This window comes from Rhinolophus hipposideros, assembly GCF_964194185.1.
Source record: "Rhinolophus hipposideros genome assembly, chromosome: 13".
NCBI lineage: Eukaryota > Metazoa > Chordata > Mammalia > Chiroptera > Rhinolophidae > Rhinolophus > Rhinolophus hipposideros.
This window is the reverse complement of record NC_138059.1, coordinates 21,174,761-21,194,425: the sequence shown is the minus strand read 5'-3', so window position 1 is coordinate 21,194,425 and position 19,665 is coordinate 21,174,761. Positions and strand designations below refer to the sequence as shown.

Genomic DNA, 19,665 nt, shown 5'->3' with positions numbered 1-19,665 from the left:
CAACTAATGATAATTATTTTACAATCTTCTTAATTTTTTTACCCCAACTAAGTTTTATTTGTTTATTGTCTTTCTCAACAGCCTACCCACACTAATGTCTTTATTTATTTTCATAATCAGTGCTGCTACTCTTCTTCTGGCCCTGTCAACGTCATCTTCACACTGTCAGTCTTGTTGGAATGAATTCTATATTAATTCTCTTAAATGTGACGTCCTTCTGTTTGATACTTGCTATAAGGCTGACTACTTCTACATGCAAGCAAACTGCTTTACGCTCCAGGGTCTGAGACAGACTTATAGAGTTTCTAAAAAGTTCAGGGTTTAATCTTTGGCACAGTGTTTCCAATCATGGAGTTCTTTCTTATCAGTTTCAGAGGTCAACTTTCCTGCAGTCTTAGCAATTTTTCAGACATTTTACTTTTAGGTTATTTTCTTCCTCAGAGAAGCTCTAATGCATATCCTCTCTTCAAGCTATCTTTTCCTACCAAAAAATAATACACAGCATCATAATCCATGTAAGAACTTTCCCCAACCTGCTCGATTTAAGTATGATTTATTGTTCAACATTTTTTTCCCTTGGAATTAGGACTTGCTAGCTAAAGTCTTGTCTTTAAATGGAATTTTGTAACAACTTATCTCAAAACTCTTTAATTCTTTATGTTTTGTAATTTAGTGTTTCTCTAGAATTTCAGTAGAAAGCTGTTAAATATTTTAGGATACTAAACATCAAAACACTTGATACAATATAGCCTTCCGGATAATTCTAATAAGCAGCACCCTTTAACCAGGTCTAAGAATCACAATAAAGCAAGAGGTCACAGCAAGTCAATGCTGTTTTAACATTTCCTCTTTAAAAAAGATTCTCTTTATGAGATATTCAGTCAAATTCCAATTAATTGGAATGTGGCATTTTAATTTAATGGGGCTTTGTTAGGTTAACTGAGTAGTAAACAAACAAATGAAAACTTCATTGTTTCAGTCTTTTTTTTCTTTGAAAAATGTTTCTTAACAGTATTTTTTTCCTTTTTTTTATGAGTTAAAGTTATGGTAAGTATAAATTAATTAATATTTGATGATTTAGAATCTTGCAATGGTAGATGAAGAAATCTAAACAGAATTAATGAAGTGTAAAGAGAGGTAAAGCTAAATCTGAACTAGATCAACCTATGCTCTTATTTTGTAATTTTAAAAAAATGTCTTTAATATGATTGTCCCTTGTCATCTGCCACATTTTTCACAGAAGTCTAGAACTGACTGTTCCCTGGCTAGCTGATTTGAGATTTTGGATGTGTGTGTGTGTGTGTGAGTGTGTGTGTGTGTGTGTGTGTGAGCCAATGTCAAGAGCAACACCTAGGAAAAAATGAATGACCCAGAAATTTTGAGTTTGGAACTCTTGCATAAGAAGTTACAAGGTGGGGTAAAAAAAAGATCTAAATAATTGAGTCCTTGAGTTTGTTTATTTCTGACTGAGGTACTAAATGCTCTTTTCTTATTACCATTTGAGTTAAAAGAAAATTAAAACAAAAACACAAAAACATAACAATACTATGAATGATTATTTAAATGTATTTATGAGTTGGATATATGTAAATAAAAATAAGGCTTTCTATCCTAACGTGCTAATTTTTCCTGTGCTAAATATTATAAATAACACAATGATGAACAAGCAATGAATCTTCTCTCCAGTTGCTTCCAGTGTAGTAAGAAAGAGAATATGTAGAAAAACACAATTTTGAGTACAGACAACATACTTTGGTCAAAATGTGTTATAAATTCAAGATGAGACCAATTCTAAAACACTCCAGGTAAAAGGTTTCAGATGAAACTAGTTTAATATAAAACATCTAATTACATTTAAAAAAAAAAGATTATATAGCAGGTTTTCTCACTGGTTTATTCCAAAGGTGGTATTTCTAAATTTTTCTCATACCTAAAGAGAAAAATAACACATGTTGGAATTTTCTAGAGTCTAAGTAGGGAATTCAAGAACGGAGCATGGAGATACAAGGTAAACAGTACGAAGTATGGAGCAAGCTACTGCAAATCCTTAGATCATCAAAATAAGAACTGATATTCTTTTAGAACACATGAATTGAATGAAAAGTCAAAGCTTTGAAAGTCAAACACAAGTTTTGATAAAATTTTCTTAGAAGAAATAACCAATGTAGAGGAAAGCTCAGTAAGGCCCATTTAATATGTAGAGTCTGAGTCTTCTCTACAAATATTAAAAGCAGTGAATAACTACATTCATATAGTATATAAGGGAAAATCAGGATATTTCAAGAGCTTCGATTCTTAACTTTTTTTTTTTTTCAAGTATCATAAAACCATTGAGAATCTAATAAAACTATGGACACTTTTCTTCAGGAGAAAAATAATTATCATGTAAAATTTTGTACTTTTTTCAGAGGTTCATAGACCTCTGAAATCTTGAACTCTCATATAGATACCTATCCTAGAATATTGTTCTTAATTAATGATAACAATGCACATTTTTAACCATTTTTTATACTTGCATAAAATTTTAATTGTTCTTTAATTCATACCTATACAAACTGGTGGGCTGGGCTGCCAGAAGTATCGATTTTCTACCTGAATGCAGGTTATTCTTTCCTCTCCTTGAAGCTCATATCCTGGGTCACATTGAAAAACAACAGTGTCCCCAGGTTCTCGTCCATCCCCATTTCGAGTTCCATTCATGGGAACACCTGGATCACGACACGCAGTGGCAACAGAGCCTATCAAAAGATAGAAACAAACGTTCAGTTTTGATGGTACCAAAATCAATCCCGAAGTCCAGACCTTACTGTTTAGCATGTTGTATATATTGATGCGCTTTTAGAAAATTAACTTAAAAACTGCTCGGGCAATTTTAAATGTCTGCACAATAAATACTTTAATTTTTTTTGTTGTTGTTAAATAATTTGAATGCTAACTTATTTCAAGGAGGGGCATGACATTTTAGTAGCTAAACAATAGATTTACTTAAAATTAGTAAATGCTCTGTGAAAGACACTTTGACCAGGATGAAAAGAAAGTTGCAGAATGGGTAATGGGTGAACATGTTTGCATGGTATATATTCCACAAAGGATTTGTATCTAGAATATATAAAGAACTCTTAAAACTCAGCTGTGAAAAAAGAAGAAAAAAATCCAATTACAGATTAAGCAAAAACCATTTCAGTGAAGAGGATACTATGGCAGATGAAAAGATGTTCAACATCATTGGCCATTAGGGAAATGCAAATTAAAATCACAAAGAGATAGCACTACATACCTATCAGATCAGCTAAAAACAAAAACGAAAAACAAACAAAGAAAAATCAACAACCTGGTAACACCAAATAATGACAAGATTCTGGAGAAAACTAAATCACTCATACATTGTTGGTGGTAATGTAAGATGGTATAGCCACTCTAAAATGAAGTATGGTAGTTTCTTGCAAAACTAAACATGGCCTTACCATACAATCCAATAACTGCACTCTTGCACACTTACCCCAGAGAAATGAAAACTTATGTTTACATAAAAACCTGAATACAAATGCACATAGCTTTATTTGTAATAGTTGGAAACTAGGAACACAAATGTCTTTCAAAAGGTGAATGATTAAACTGACCGTGGTACATTCATACCATAGAATATTACTCAGTGCTAAAAAAAGAATAATAATGATACAACAACTTGGATGAATCTGAAGGGAATTATGATAAGTGAAAAAATATAAATTCAAAAGGTTACATACATATTGGTTGACTCTACATGTAATTTGTTTTTTTATTTATTGTAACTTTATTTTTATTTTATTTTTTAGCTTATTGGGGTGACAATGGTTAGTAAAGTTACCTTTCTTAAAGTGACAAAACCGAGGTTGGAAAAAACAGATTAGTGGTTATCAGAGGCTGTCGGGGGAGGGGATGGAAGAAGGTGACTGGCTACAAAAGAGTAACGTGAGGGATCCTTGTGATGGAACTGTACTGCATCTTGACTGTGTGCGTGTGTGGTGGTCATACAAATCTACATAGAGCTAAATAAACACAAATACACAAATGAGTATACGTAAAACTAGTAAAATCTGAATAAGATCAGTGAATCCTATCAATGTCAATTTTCTTCTGAGATCATGCTATAGTTATGCAAGAAGTTATCTGGAGGAAACTAGGTGAACAGTATAGAGGTGCTATCTTTAATATTTCTTACACCTGCATGTAAATCTAAAATTATCTAAAAATAAAAAGTTAAAAACATTATGACAGGAGAGTAATATGAGACTATAGTAATCATTCTTTTATACACAGTACATCACGCATTTAATAATAGTTAACTCTAATTATTCTGGTTAATGGAACAATATATTATATTAAATGATCACAAAGTAGATTTACCCTAAAGCATATGCCAATTAAGTATCAAGACAAAGAAACTATTAAAATTTCCATTTAAACTGTTGTTAAACTATATTCATAACGTAGAATTCAGCACTTGTGCAAATTATGTTTTAAATTGCATATTAATGACACAAACTGCTGGATTACAGACACATAACTGACATTCATTCATTCATTCACTTACTAATTTAATATATTCTAGTCATTGTGCTATGTGCTAAGAATACAAAGAAGAAATGAACAGACACAAATAGAACTGAACAGACATCAAATTGTTTTATATAGTGTTGGTACTGATTAACAGATTGAATTTTATATATCCCTTAGTAGGTAGACACACATGTAGAGAGGTAGACAGATGAATGGATTAATCAATCTGTTAATTCATCCAATATATTTCTTATAGTTCATCTGTCTAGTACACACAAAATGACAAAGAAACCAGAAAATCTACACATAGTACTGTAATATCCTGACTCAAAGTTGTGTGGAAATTAAGAGGACTGTGTCACTTAAAGAACTTAGAAAAAAAAAAAAAGGGATATTGGTGGCATGTATAAATAAGCCAATATCATGTAAAAGCAGTAGAAATAACAGAAGAACTGATCATATATATTTTATTTACATTTTTTTAAAGGGTAAGTTTATTTTTTGAAAGGGTATGTTCATAAAAGGTTACGTTTTTAATAGGGTTAAAAACGTAGACTGCAAGCATCATTTTTACCAATTAAAAGAAACAAAATCTATGTGTCATTTTATATACAGAGTGCCAAAAAAAAAAAAATCTATACACATTTTAAGAAAAGAAAAAAACTATTAAAATTGTAATATTCAATATATACCAATGACAAAAAGATGAATACAAGTCATGTGTATACATTTTTTGGCACCCCTTGTATATAATCAGAAGTCATAGTTTTGCTTTATTTTATCAATAAACTAGTGTTTCTGAGCAATGGCCTGGGATAGGGACAATACATGTATAATTCCTTTAATTTTCTTAACAATCTTAGGAGTCAATTGTCATTATTATCCTTATTTTAGATGGTGAGAAAACTAGGTTTAGGTAGATTAACCTGTCAAATATTACAAAACCTAAAGATTGCAGAACCACGATCTGAAACCAAGTCTGCCTGAATTCAGAACACATCCTTAAATGTTACACTAGACTGTCCTCTTCTACCCATAACTGTTCCAGATATGCAATTTCTCTCCTTAGTTAAACAAAATAAAATAATAAACCCCATTAAGAAACTATAAAAAAGCTAGAGATTATATCCATAATTGAAAAAGCTACAGGTGGCATAAATCTGAATCCACCTTTAAAAAAATATTTAAATCTACCTTCATACGAGTAATACATTTTTGAGAGACTTTTTTTTAATTGTTAATAAAAAATCAAATTCATATTGGAGAATATCAAGGGAAGTGGGGTAAAGACTTGATTCCAACTTCTAAGTGAATTTATTCTGTAATACCCATCCTCGTTCCTTATCAGAGCGTCTGTCATGCATCACAGGGGCTGAGCAATTATAATCTTATAATATTTGTAAGAGAGTTTCCACCAATGGTGTAGGATAGTTTCCATCAACCTAAAACGGATCTATAGATTGATTTTACAATTTATAAGTGGAGTGATGTTCATTTAAGATATTTTTGTTGAAAAGAAGTGACATAAATGTGATATATGCTATGGCTTTTAAATGGAAAAATAGTAATAACATGAAATATTACGAAAAACTTTTTTTTTTTGAGGCTTCCCATGTGGTGGATTCTGTCTGCAAGAAGCTTGAAGCTTAAGAACATTCTCAAAAGAAAAATTGTACATCTAACAATGTTACAAAAGCACATCAAATGAAAGCAGTTGGTATAATCCTGTCTTAGCTGAGTCTTAGGGGAAAAATGTGGTTTAGCTCTATTGTTGGATTTACCGGCTTAAAGATTTAAGGTGGAACCAAGTAACTAAAATAAGCTAATGTATAATATTTTAAATGACAACTAAGATATATTGTGTATAAATATGCATTTGCTTTTGGTCTGGCTGACTTGGAGAAAGAAAGATAGTAAACTCCTATTGTTCCTTTTTCTCTTAATAAACAAATTAGTAGCAAGATTTCAAAGTACAGTAGAGGATAGGGTTTAATGAAAGACCAAAAAAGTTTTTTTTCTCTACAATTGCTTGAGTTCTAAAAGCAATTAGTCAAATATACACGGGAACAATTACTTGGTATGAATACTATTATGTTATTTTCTTTTCTTATTGAAAGACTGATCTCCATAACGGTTATACTCTGTGTTTGTGGGTAGACAAAATTATAATAATTTTATCACCAATCATTCTTGTTTTCTGTATCTAACAGAAATTGTAGCCATTGAATTAAATAAATAATGATTTAAGGAGCTATGCTATATCTCCTTTTGAGTGAAATAATTTCACATAATTAGAATGATTAAAAAAGCAATCACATAATGTTAGAACTTACAGTATTAGTCACATATATAAAATAGATTAATATTTTTTATTGGGTATTCATTTTTCACTTTTGTGGAACATACAATTTTCAAAACATATATTTCTTATTGCATTTTCTTTTTGTTGTTATATATGTTTTCAAGTAGGTGTCTGATCCTCTCTATTCTCTCCTGTTCTAGAACAAGCTAAAGTGTGTTTCTATAGAATGAAGACTTTTTCTGTAACTGAGCATTTTAATTTATCAACTATTTTAAACATATAATAAAAAAATATATGTCAGAAAATAATATATTTATCATCAATGCATCAACATGGGTAATTTTTATTTCCTTGTTATCTTTAGTTCAAAGTGCTTCAGATTTAATTGATAAAAATGAATATCTATCTGTATTTGTTCTATTAGGTTTAAGTTTGCCATTCATTTCCAATTTTTCCAAACATAAATATGCAAAGTAAGCAGAAATTCCAACAAAGTGTCTTAACAATCTTGTAATAATATCATGAAAGGAACATTCTGGAAAGTGCTTATATCCTATAATATCCAAATGTAACTTGGATTTCACTTACAAAACTATGAAATTGACAATAAAAGATGATTTCCCTTTTCTTTTTTTCCTTTTTCTCAAATGGATTGGCTATTTATATTTTGGTTAATCTAGAATAGGAATTATCAAGTGGCTAGTCTGTCACATAGCTGTAGACTGTGTTCCCTATACCAGCTAATTATTGAGTAGAAATCACAATAGTCAGAGGGAAAAGGCATATAAATGGGAGAGTATGTGAGTAGCTAATATTATTAATATGTAATTATTATAGGGCACTTACTATCTTAAAAAACACTGTACTATGAGCTCTATCTCATTTGATTCACAAGAAGTTGGGTACTATTATCCATTGTTTTCCAATGAAAAATTTGAGGCTTAAAAGGATAAGAAATTTTCCCAACATCACACATTATTTAGGGCAGTCAAAGTGGGAATGCAGACTTCAGACTATACCCAAAGGACGTTTCTTAAGTAAAATCGATAGACTCTGTAATAACAAGTGTTTAAAGTATGGTCTATATAAGTTAAAATATGATTACTTAAACTCAATAACATACAACTCAAATGATATGATTAGTTAAATTGAAATTTCTAAAATATATTATTAATCTTTAAATGTTATCTTTAAATAAAAAAGAGTGACTATCTGTGTATCATACTGATTGGAGTAGTCCAAAAACTTATATATTTACAGCATTTAACTTTAAGTGTAATTAATTTTTTACCAAAAAATGCACAGATATAAACATTATTGTCTTATCCACAAGACTCCTTTGGTATAAATTGTGTCAAACTGAATAAAGTCGATGTATCTAAGAAAGAGATATAGTTGTTCAATATGAAGGGCAGTTAATTTAGAATATATACCAATAAAATGATTATAATCATGATTACCGTCTCTAACGAGAACATATAGTATAGGAAATACTTGTCTAGACTTGGCTCTTTATACTATAAAGGTAAAACAAAAAATCCTTAAGAAATATCACCCATTTTTAAATGGGTACAAAGCCTTAGTGATGTTAAATGTGTGCTCTTAGCAGAGTGGAGGTTTTAACTCAAGAAACAGCTGGGATCTTAAACACAATAGTAAATTGTCACAGCACAAACCTATCCCATTACCATATAAAACAAAACAAAGTCATGTCCTACTAATAGAACTTAGCCAGTTGTTCATTGATGAAAGAATTAACAACAACAAAAAAAATAGACCTATTTTGAAATGAAAATGCAAGAGATATTTAGCAGTTTATAACCGTTCATAACACAAAAAAATTTCCTGCTGCTGATATTTCATCATAAAAGGAAACAAAAAAAGACTCAAAGTTATTTTTGTTGATATTATTAGAAACAATAAAAATAAAATTGGACTTATACAGGCCAAATTGTGTCAGATATGTTCCAAATTATATTCTTTAAGTATTTATAATACCAAGGACATTCCACTCCAATTTTTTTTTTTTTTCATTTTTCTTTTCTCTTCTTGTCAGATAAGATAGGCAGCCACTCATTTTACCACCATGGAATCTATCTGGTGTCTCCTGCTGCATTGGAGAAGGCAGCCTTGCTCTATATAAGGTCAACCTTAGTTTGTGTGATGCTGGTGTTATATCCTCTTTACTTCTCAAGGATCTCATAGAATTTCTCATCTCTTCAGAATCACCAGTTCCTCCTTCCTTACTGGGTCATTCCCCATATTATACAAATGTGGCTTATATCTTCCATCTTAAATAATCAAACAGAACTCTCATTATACCCCCACCCTCTACCAACTGTTTTTGTTTTTGTTTTTGTTTTTTCCATCTCTCTCCTTTCTTTAGTAGAAAACGTAGTAGACATCTCTCCCCAGGAACATATTTTGTACAAGTGTCTCCAGTTTCATCATCAGCCTTTCTTCTGGTATATTCACTAAATTTTTGTTGTTAAATCTAGGCTGCCAAATCCGATGGTAACATTTATGCTTTCTTTTTTCAGAAACTTCTTAGCAACATTTGTTAAATCTGATGATACCTTCTTTCTTCAAGCACATCTTTTGCCATCTCTATCTTTTAAACTTCATGACTGAGGGATAGGGTACCTCAAGGATTAATCCTTATTGCTCTGCTCTCTTCTTTCTACAATTCTCCCTGGATAACTTCATTTGATGTCATAGTTTTAAATACTCATTTTATCTTAATCCCTCCCAAATTTATATATTTAACCTTAATGGCTCTTCTGAGTTCCAGACCATTCTATTCAACTGCCCATTTAACTTCTTTACTTGGCTCTCTAATAGACTCAACTTACCATGTCCAAAACATTTGCAAAATTATGAAATCTTTTCATATTTAGATTTGTAGAAAGAAAACTGTAAAAAAAGTAATTAAAATTTCACCTGTGTATACAAATTCTTCCTATGCTATTCATGTCCAAAAAAGCAAATAAATACAGTTCCATTTTGAAAGTAAAACATTTCTCATTGCAAATTTACTTTTAATTCAGTATAATACCTAGATACAAATGCTTTTGTTACAAATCAGTTCACCATAAAAGCTAAAAACTACTGACATAAGAAAAAAAAAATGAACATTCGCAAAAATACAAAATCTTGTAATTTTTGCTTTATTTTTAATGTCAGTGATTTTACCCTGTATGGTAACATTTATTTATAACAAAATGAGTTTTTTTTTTTTAATCTGGTTATTATAATAAGTTTGAAATAAACTTGCAATGACAAATTTTTGCTTTCAAAACAGAACTCTTTTTAGTGGTCATTATTCTGCCTACAACACCTTATCCACAGCAAGGGGAACACAGGAATCAAAACCTTCCAGACAACCTTTTTCAGACAACTGGGTTATTATTAAAATTACTGAGCTTGCCTCATGTAAAGACAGGCAGGAGAGGAAACAGGAAATAGAAGATAAATGACAATAAGCCAAAAAGACAAACCTTATGTTGGAACAAGGACGGATGTCTACACTTTTAGAGTACACAGATATTCCCCCCACCCCAAAACTCCCCCCAAAAAAACAGAATGCTTTTTATTCCACCCAAAACAACTTGTATCCATTGCAGTTTTTTTCTTAATAATTCTTAATAATATGGGTGCATAACCCAGAATGTATAAAAAAGACATGTAGAAGTAATACAATTTCATAACTGCTTATTGTATATACTAGAAACAATTGTATAAGATATGTTGTTCTTATGCTAACTATATATAACTGCATATCTTAGCATGCATTAGAAAACAATTTATGCTTTAGTTTGAGAGAGTTTATATTAAAATTACTTAGAATTTTTTTTTTTACAATGCCCTCAATCTTCACCAATTATCTAAATTTACTGAAAGAGTTAATTACATTTATTAAGTAAAGTGACTTTATCAGATCAACCTTTGGTATAACCAAGGAATAAATTGTTCGAATACGTAAGAAAATGAAGACACTACTCCACAATAATTAAAAATAGCTCATTAAATAAATATTTGCAAAATGAATGAATGAACAAAACTATAATTAGTCATTTCAGCGTATGCTGAAGTTTTATTTATAATTTAATTATTTTTTGACACTGGGAAACATTTATTTCAAGTACCCGGTAACACAACATTAATATTACATTTTAACTTATTTTAATCTATCTGGATAACCTGAAGATGTTTTCAGAACAAAATAGCACTAAGTACTACAGAATATGACTATATTTTCACCATTGTAACAATTCATTAATATTGTATATATACTTCTAACTTCTCTTTTTTGTTTTTGTTTTTATCCAATTATGAGTGTAATTTAATTGGAGGTATGCATTTTACCTAATGCAGTTTTTACCATTGTAACTATGTAGTGGTTGTATACATTTCAACTAAAATATAGATAACTTGACCTATTAATCAGAGATAATGTCTAAATTACCATATTAGTTACTTTGGGCAAATTAATATTCTAGTTTTCTTTCTGCATTACTTTGTATAACAAAGAATAAATACATTAAAATCACTCATTAAGTTACTGTGGGTCCTTCTGTTCAGAAAGTTGACTCTTTGTTATAAACTTGTTTATCTCAAGACCTTTCAAAAAGAAAAATCTTGGATTTCATACAGTTGAATAAAGAATGTTATCAAAAGGAGAAGAGACTAGGTTTTAGTCTCTACTGTAGCAAGAAAGGGAAAATGACCAGGTTGTATAAATTCCCTGAATTTTAGCTGCCTTCATCTGTAAAACTGGCATAGTAAGATGCCTGATTTAGTATCAGATCGAATCTTAAAGTTCCATATTAACAATCATATTGTGTAAATTTAAGAAAATATCGATTCTGAAATGAATCTTTGAAGAACAGTAGATTTTACTGTTCACTGTGTAGTTTGTCTAAAAGTAGTTGTTATTATTTTTATTATTTTTATTATTTTTTTATTTTTTTTTTATTTTGCAATATCCAGAGATCTGAGAAAGGTCATAGTACAATTTGATAATCACAAGGGCTTACATTCCTCTCTTCCAGTTTTATTGCCTTATAGTTTTGTATTGACTAAGAAATGACATTATATTCTCAAATTCACTATCTATAAGGAAATCAAATTGGGTAATGGGAATATTTAACCTGGAAGGAAATCTCTTCCAGAATCAAATCAATCATAAAATATTTGACATACAGATGGTAACCTAGAGGTGGATTTCACTCTGGAGAATTTTGACCTTGACTGAGCCCTTGCTTTGTACAAAATCCATCAATTTTATAAAGAATGTTCAACATTATCATTAGGCCTATAGCCTGCCAGTGACTCAGTAATGTGGCTATCTTTAGAATTTCATTATGTTTCTAAGGCTACACCTAATGATATGGCAAGTCAGGTTAAAGTAGATGGCAGCATGACAGAGTCATTCCCATCCACTCAGGAGGGAAACAAAGCTGCTTAATGTATGGGATGTAAAAGAAACCTCAAAGTCAGTGTTGTAATAGACTTCCAAATATACAGAACTCTCTTTCAAAAATACATATTTATTCATTTATTTCACCAGATAATTGTTGTGCACCCACAATGAGGCAGGTATTATGGTTGATACTGGAGATGTATTTTAATAAGGAAACATCTCCCTACCTTCATTAATTATTATGATTCAATATAAGGGCTCAAGTGGGGATAAAATTACTGATAATTTTTGTAAAATCAAAAGCTATGTTAGGTTGAAGACTGTCAAAGTTACCTATACAGGAAACTGATTTTATATATAAAGATTACAAAAGATAATATATATATATATAAAAGTATAATTTGAGAAAAAAATTCTGATATTTGGAGATCGCCAGAATTAATAAGCAAAAACAGTAAAACCACATACCAGCAGTTTTACATTATTTGTGACTGACAGTATACAGTATCAGTGTACTTTTAATTTTACATTATTAGTTTTTTTTCTATATAATCAGAATCATTTAACATATACTAATTACTAAGTACAGGTGCAGGGTCAAGTTTTGAGGATACAACTATCAACAAAATAATATCCTTGCCCTTCAAAGGGACATAGTCTAAGAGGGACAGCAGATGTGTACATGGCTTTAACATAATAAAATGGGTATTAAAATCAGGTGACTTTTTGCCATTCAAATTGAAAAATTCTGGGACTGGAACAAGAAGCTAAAAATAATTTAAGTTATGTAATTAAAAATCTGTATTGACTAACAAAATTGATAATTATTGATAAACATTTCAATGGAGTTACCGATATACAAACTACTTTAAAAATAAAATAATTTCTAAAGAAAATGCTATATATTTGTGCACAAAGAAACATTCTTTATATGAATTACCTAAACATTAAAAATAATGCAAGTAAAATAATAATTTGCAGTACACATGTACATTCTTTAATGGGTTTCTTAGCCATATTTACTGTTTTTTTAATCATTTTTTCCCAAATAATTTTTTTCAATATATTCTTATTTTTACCAGTATTGTTAAAGGTTTGTTTTTTTTTTTTTTTAATACATTTTCAATTGTTGGCAAGTTCAATTGATGTCTCCAAAAGCCATACTGTTTTTAACCAAAAAAGGTTTTTCTTTTTAGATGCTGAGGTAAATTTAGGGCTATTTTTTTAAATGGAGAAAAAAATTAAATTAGATTGTTTTCAACAGCAACGTGTATACCTTCAGCTTAACTATTTTCACAGACACTGAATAGTTACTTCTTTTCAGAATTCCTTTCTTTAACAAATTTTTTTACGATATAAAACTTGTCAAGCAAGTTGTTTTAAATTGTGATTCTTGAATATTTCACTTACAAGCTCTATAATTGTATGTTGTCTCAATTTTATTCCATTTTAGTATACATTTAATCCTATTAAAAATAAAAACTTCATCAAAAGATCTTTCCTTCCCACAAGTTAATTCCCACTAAAGCACAATGATACTTTAAAATTATCATTGTGCACTGTTTGAGCTTTCATACCTTTATAGAGACAACATTTTAATGTCTTTCTGTTTGCAAACTTTGTTTTAAATAATTGCAATTCACCCAAAATTTCAAAAGCTGAAGATCTTTAGCGCTCCGAAAAGTGAGTTTCTTTTTTTAATTTAATTATTTATTGGGGTGACAATTGTTAGTCAAGTTACATATATTTCAGTTGCATATATTTCAGATGTACATCATCTATAAATCACATTGTATGTTCACCACCCAGAGTCAGTTCTCCTTCCATCACCACATATTTGATCCCTTTTACTCTCATCTTCCACCCCCAGATCCCTTACTCCCTGGTAACCATTAAACTATTGTCTGTATCAGTGAAATCATTTGGTTCTCTACTTTTTCTGTCTGACTTACTTCGCTTAGTATTATAATCTCAAGATCCATCCATGTTGTTGCACATCGTACAATTTCATCTTTTCTTATGGCAGAGTAATATTCCATTGTGTATATATACCACAACTTCTCTATCTATTCATCTATTGAAGGACACTTTGGTTACCATGCCTTGGCAACTGTAAATAAAGCTGCAATGAACATTGGAGCACATATGTCTTTATGGATAAATGTTTTCAGATTTTTGGGGTAGATACCCAGGACAGGGATTGCTGGGTCATATGGTAATTCTATTCGTAATTTTTTGAGGAACCTCCACACTGCTTTCTATAGCAGCTGCACCAATCTGCTTTCCCACAAACAGTGTATGAGGGGTCCTTTTCAAAAACTGAATATTTTGATGAACATTTTCAGCTGATTTTAATGAAAAACAACCACATTTGAAGGTTTTGTTTAAAAAAAAAAATCAACACCATGCTAGAACGTTTTGGTTGATTTTGCAAAAAGAAAATGTTTCACAAACAAAAACCTTTCTAAGTCTGAATGACAATGAGCAGAAAAAAGAGAAAACAATACTGACATATTAAATTTTACTTATCCATTTTTGAATCAGCATTACCCTATAATATACACAAATATAATGCAATTATTTCACTGTACAGAAAAATATTTGTAAATTTTTGCAATAGTTTTTATGGTGAAGGATAGAATTTGTTTGGTCACAGTTATGAATTACATGTACACCACAACCAAATCTAAGTACACTTTTGTTTTTTTAATTTTACAAGAAGTTTGTTTCTATCATGAAGTTCTGTGTCACAATAATTTATATTTTTTTATGATCACAAAACAAATAAATGTATATTTAATAAGAAATTTTAACGTTATCTTTGTCTCATTTTTAACAAAATTAAAAGGGTGAGAAGGTGAGGAATTACTAAGAAGTACAAATTGGCAATTATGAAAATAATCACAGAGATGTAAAATATAGTACAGGGAATATAGGCAATGATATTTTAATAGCTATGTATGGTATCAAAAACATTCTAAAATCACCACCATTTTTACTCATTCCCTCCATGTTTGTTTTGTCATTAGTTTTTACTTTTTCATATATGTTTGTGTGTATGTATTTACTGTTGTAATTACATATGATCTTTCTACTTGTACCTTTTAACCTTTGTACTAGCTTCAGCATTGGTTGATACACTGCTTTTATTATGTGTTTGTCTTTGTCAGTGAGAATTTGATATTATTTTATTTTATTTTACTTATTCATATTTTTTAATTTTCTTTTTCTCCTTCTCCTTCTTCAAGAAGTCCCATAAGATTTCTTATAACCTGGTTTGGTGGTGATGAAATCCTTTACAGCTTTTTCTTACCTGGGAAGCTCTTTATTTCTCCTTTAGAATTAAAGGAGAAATCATTTAGAATCAAACGAGGGATAAAGAGCTTCCCAGACAAGAAAAAGCAGAATACCCAGTAAGTTTTCTTTTTAATTGAGATGTTATTAGAAATTTTTGGTGATTAGTGCACAGATATTATGAGCAATTTATACATAATCTTTATTATGTAACTACAAGAAGTCTAAAAACCATGTAGTTAATCTAAACAGCTATTCCAATGATTTATCATCTTAAAACTTGTACATAATATGTTCTAACTAGAATACCAGATTTCTATACCTCAAAATATTAATACACTGCTAGGTCTAACGTCCCAACATTTCATGTATATCATACACCCTACATTATCAATCAAAATATTCCATCTTTCAATTTAGGTTGACAAGATACTAAAAAAAAAAAAAAAAAATTGCCCTATTGCTACCAATTCTGTCATGGTGCCAAAGATATTATAAATCCTACACCAGAGAACTCTTTTATTTAGGAATTGATTCCACTAAAAAGAACATGGCTATAAAAGATAGGTACTTTAAAATAATCATGACTTATTTAATATATCGGACTTACTGAAAATGATGAGGATGAATTCAATACATTATCATGGCTTCACATTACCACTATATTTTAGAATAGAAAAGTAACCCCTCCATGGCTTACAGAATGTTAACATCATACACAAGGCAAGGAAGTTTCATTTAATTCAGTATTACACTAACTTTTTGGTTATAAATAAAAATAACCAATCAGCACAATTTCCCCTCTCCTTTCCCCCCACTTATCTAAATACGTTTTATTGAAATGAGATCAAACAGAACTCCCTGTTGTTTATAAAATGTGTTTCTGGATGTACTCGAATACTTTGATTTACACATAGTAATAAAAATTAGTCTAGGTTCTTTCAGGCTATTTTTGGGTGAAGTTTCAACTTTGGCAAGGATAAGTTTGTCTGATGTCCTTAATGATCTCTGCATGGGCTCTTCTTGACAGCCACATTCAGCTGAACTGACCTATCTTTTGGACATCTTGGGGGAATCAGCTTTCTTAAGAAATTAATATTCAGCGTGTACTTTTTCATGAATCATACTTTTAAAAAAATCCCTTTGCTTCCATAAGTATCTGTTGCGAAAGTAATCTTTAAAGTATTGCTATGATTAAATAAATAGTTGTGAATTTAACACATGCAATAAAGAAATACACTCCTGGCAAGAGCATTCACATTATATTCTATAGCGATACAGCACATCTACAGAGCCTCTCTTTCTGCGCGTATTTTAATACTTCAGCCAATTCATGGCCAGGCAGCTTTATACAGTTTTTAAACCACAGCACAGAATATAATACAATGTGCTGTTATATTAAATAGCTGGCAGAGGAACTTCATCAAATGCTTCTCCCACTACCATCCATGATCACAAGGGATTAGGTGTTTGTATCTGAGAATATTTCATTTTATCTACAAGTGCCCTATGCTGTTGTCCTTGAAAGGGAAGAGTGAATTACCTTGCATCTAGAAAAGATTGGGAAATGGAGATGAGTTATCAATTTTTGTCTTTCAAATTTAACCGTGTGTTATAAGTACTCTGAGGACTGAAAACACATCTCACACACTACTAGGTGAGATCAAATACAAAGTAGAGCCCTAATTAATATGCTTTGGCTATTTTAATAGACCTATTAATAATGATAGTGTGCTTTATTAGAAAAATGGAAAATACAGGCCAAATGCCAAACCAGTCAGAATGCCCGGATGACAGGCATAAACCAAGACTATCCTGGGCAAGCTGGGACCCTAGGCTGGGACATCTGGCTGGGACATCTAAGACAATATGCACATAACACCAGAGCAGTGCCAAGGTGGAAGTGACTCATTCTGCCTCGTTGTTCATCAGTACTAGAAGTATCATTTGACCTGGGCTTTGGAAAATTACTAAGATTCATAGATTTTTAATGTGGACATAAGTGTTTCAGGAAGATAGAAGAGAGTTCACAAAAGAAGCCGAAAAGTGAAAGGACACTGTCCTGCAGGGTTACATGACAGGATGTATGGAAATGAATAGTGCTGGATGAAGCTAGTGGGTAGTTGAGATGCAAATTGTGGAGGCTTTATATGCAATCCCAAAGTTCTGAACTTAAAATGACCGTGTGGCCATTAAAGAATTTTAAACAGAGGAGTAATGTCTGATTTGTATTTTAAAAACATCAGTGAGGTGGAAATGTGGAGAAAAATCTGGCTGGAGCGATAATGAAGTGAGTGGCCAGTCAACTGTTACAGCAATGCAGGCGGTAATAATGAGGATGGGAACACAGGCAAGGGGCATCATGCAGGCCTGCGAGGCTGGGAGACATCAACCTCTCATGGCTAAGAGATCCATTTCCTTGAGAATATTCAACAGTAGAGGCTAAGAGCCTTGGTATTTTGTATTGCTCAGCAGGGGCAGATTCTTAACAGAGAGGTCAAAGAGTGAAGAGCATAAAAAAGGCTCTGTCAAAATCATCTATTCTGTTGGCAAATGACAGCGTGATACTCAAAGATGGCCTCCCTGTGGAACAAAAGTGGAATAAGACAGGCAGATTACAATTTAAGCAGGAGATATAGAGGCTGTCTGCTGAGAACCAAGGACAGTGCCCAGGACAGCATGAGGTGGCAATGTCAGACTTAAGTAGCTCTGATTAAGGAAAAGGGCCTTGAAGACTATAATACCAAGAATCACAGTGACAGCCTCTACAAAGAATGACTAGAGCAGGAGATAGAAGGCACGAGGCTGCTGATAGTGGCTAGAGGATGATTATGACATTCCTAAGTGACCTACATTTCATTTAAAGTCCCTTTGCGCCAAGTTCAGTGAAATACATTTCATTGGCTGTATTTTGTTACTGAAGACAGTTCTGCTACTACTGCCTGACTCATTTTTTTCTTTTTTTAATGCGACACTCAATAAACCACAGGTGTTTGTTCAAAACAGGAATGGGCATTGTGGTAGCAGGAGGAGAAAGGAGAGAACGAATATCTGACAATTAAAATGATACATCCTGATTTGGCCATGACTGTCCTGGTTTATACCTGATGTCTAGCTTCATTTTTAAGAGTTCCCCCTTTCACTCTAAAAACAATGATCTTAGATTAGAGTAATAAATTATATGATCATCCTACACAGAATCTTTGCTCTTTACAGACATTTAGGGAGACAAAGTTACTCACAATGTATTTGGGGAAGCAAAGATCACATAATTAAAACTTCTTCAGAACAATGGATTGCTAAACCATTTATTCTCATCTTTATTTGGAAGAAAAATTGCAGCTTGTGCCTGGGGCCTGGCCTCTGGAATACGTTTCATAGAGGTCAGAAAATGTTTCATAGAGAGAGATCTTAGTGCTGAGTCTGGAAGAAGGAGCAAAGCTTAAGCAAAAGGAAGCCGAAAAACATTTAAGGTTAAAGGTATGGAGGCAGAAAGCAGTACAGTGAGTGTGTGTGTGTGTGTGTGTGTGTGTGTGTGTGTGTGTGTGTGTGTATTTATATGAAACTAAGATTTGCCTGAGTAAAAGAGAAGGTGCAATTGAGAAATAGTGATACATCTGTTTTAACATCTGGTCCTTAATAGATGCTTCGAGAATGAATGGACAAATAAATGAATGCATAACATGAGATAAATTATTCTAGGGAAGAGGACTTTAGGTATGGCACTGAAGTGGGAAACACGACCTGCAAGCCAAATTGACCTTAAGTAGTGGTTTGTTGGCCTATAGTCTGTTAACATTCTCTTTAAAGTCAGTCGTTTTCTTTGAAAATTAGATGACTTTACATAAAACTCCTTATTTCAAGTTCCACTTTAAAATTAGCCTGTCTTCCTGTAGGACAAAATGCCTTATAATAGAGGGGTCACCTGTCCCTTTTAAATAGACATGCATGCAGTCCAGCTTTCCTTCATTCCCCCTCACTACTCTACTTACAAAAGCTCAGACAATTAAGTTCACGAACTTTCTACCACGTGTTTATACAGTGGAAAGTTCGCAAGCTTACTTATCCAAACTTAATTACCTCCTTTTCCAAAGTATGAATAGATGTG

At 31.5% G+C, this 19,665-nt stretch overlaps 1 protein-coding gene across 5 annotated transcripts in view; it reads right to left on the bottom strand.

Annotated features, from left to right (window-relative positions):
- CSMD3 (CUB and Sushi multiple domains 3) overlaps window positions 1-19,665 on the bottom strand; it is a 1,140,077-nt gene that overhangs the window by 272,309 nt on the left and 848,103 nt on the right. For all 5 annotated transcript variants that reach the window (XM_081069899.1, XM_081069900.1, XM_081069901.1 and 2 more), the window contains one exon: window positions 2,547-2,738. In XM_081069899.1, coding sequence (XP_080926025.1) covers window positions 2,547-2,738 — 192 coding nt within the window. The remainder of the gene's footprint in view (window positions 1-2,546; window positions 2,739-19,665) is intronic.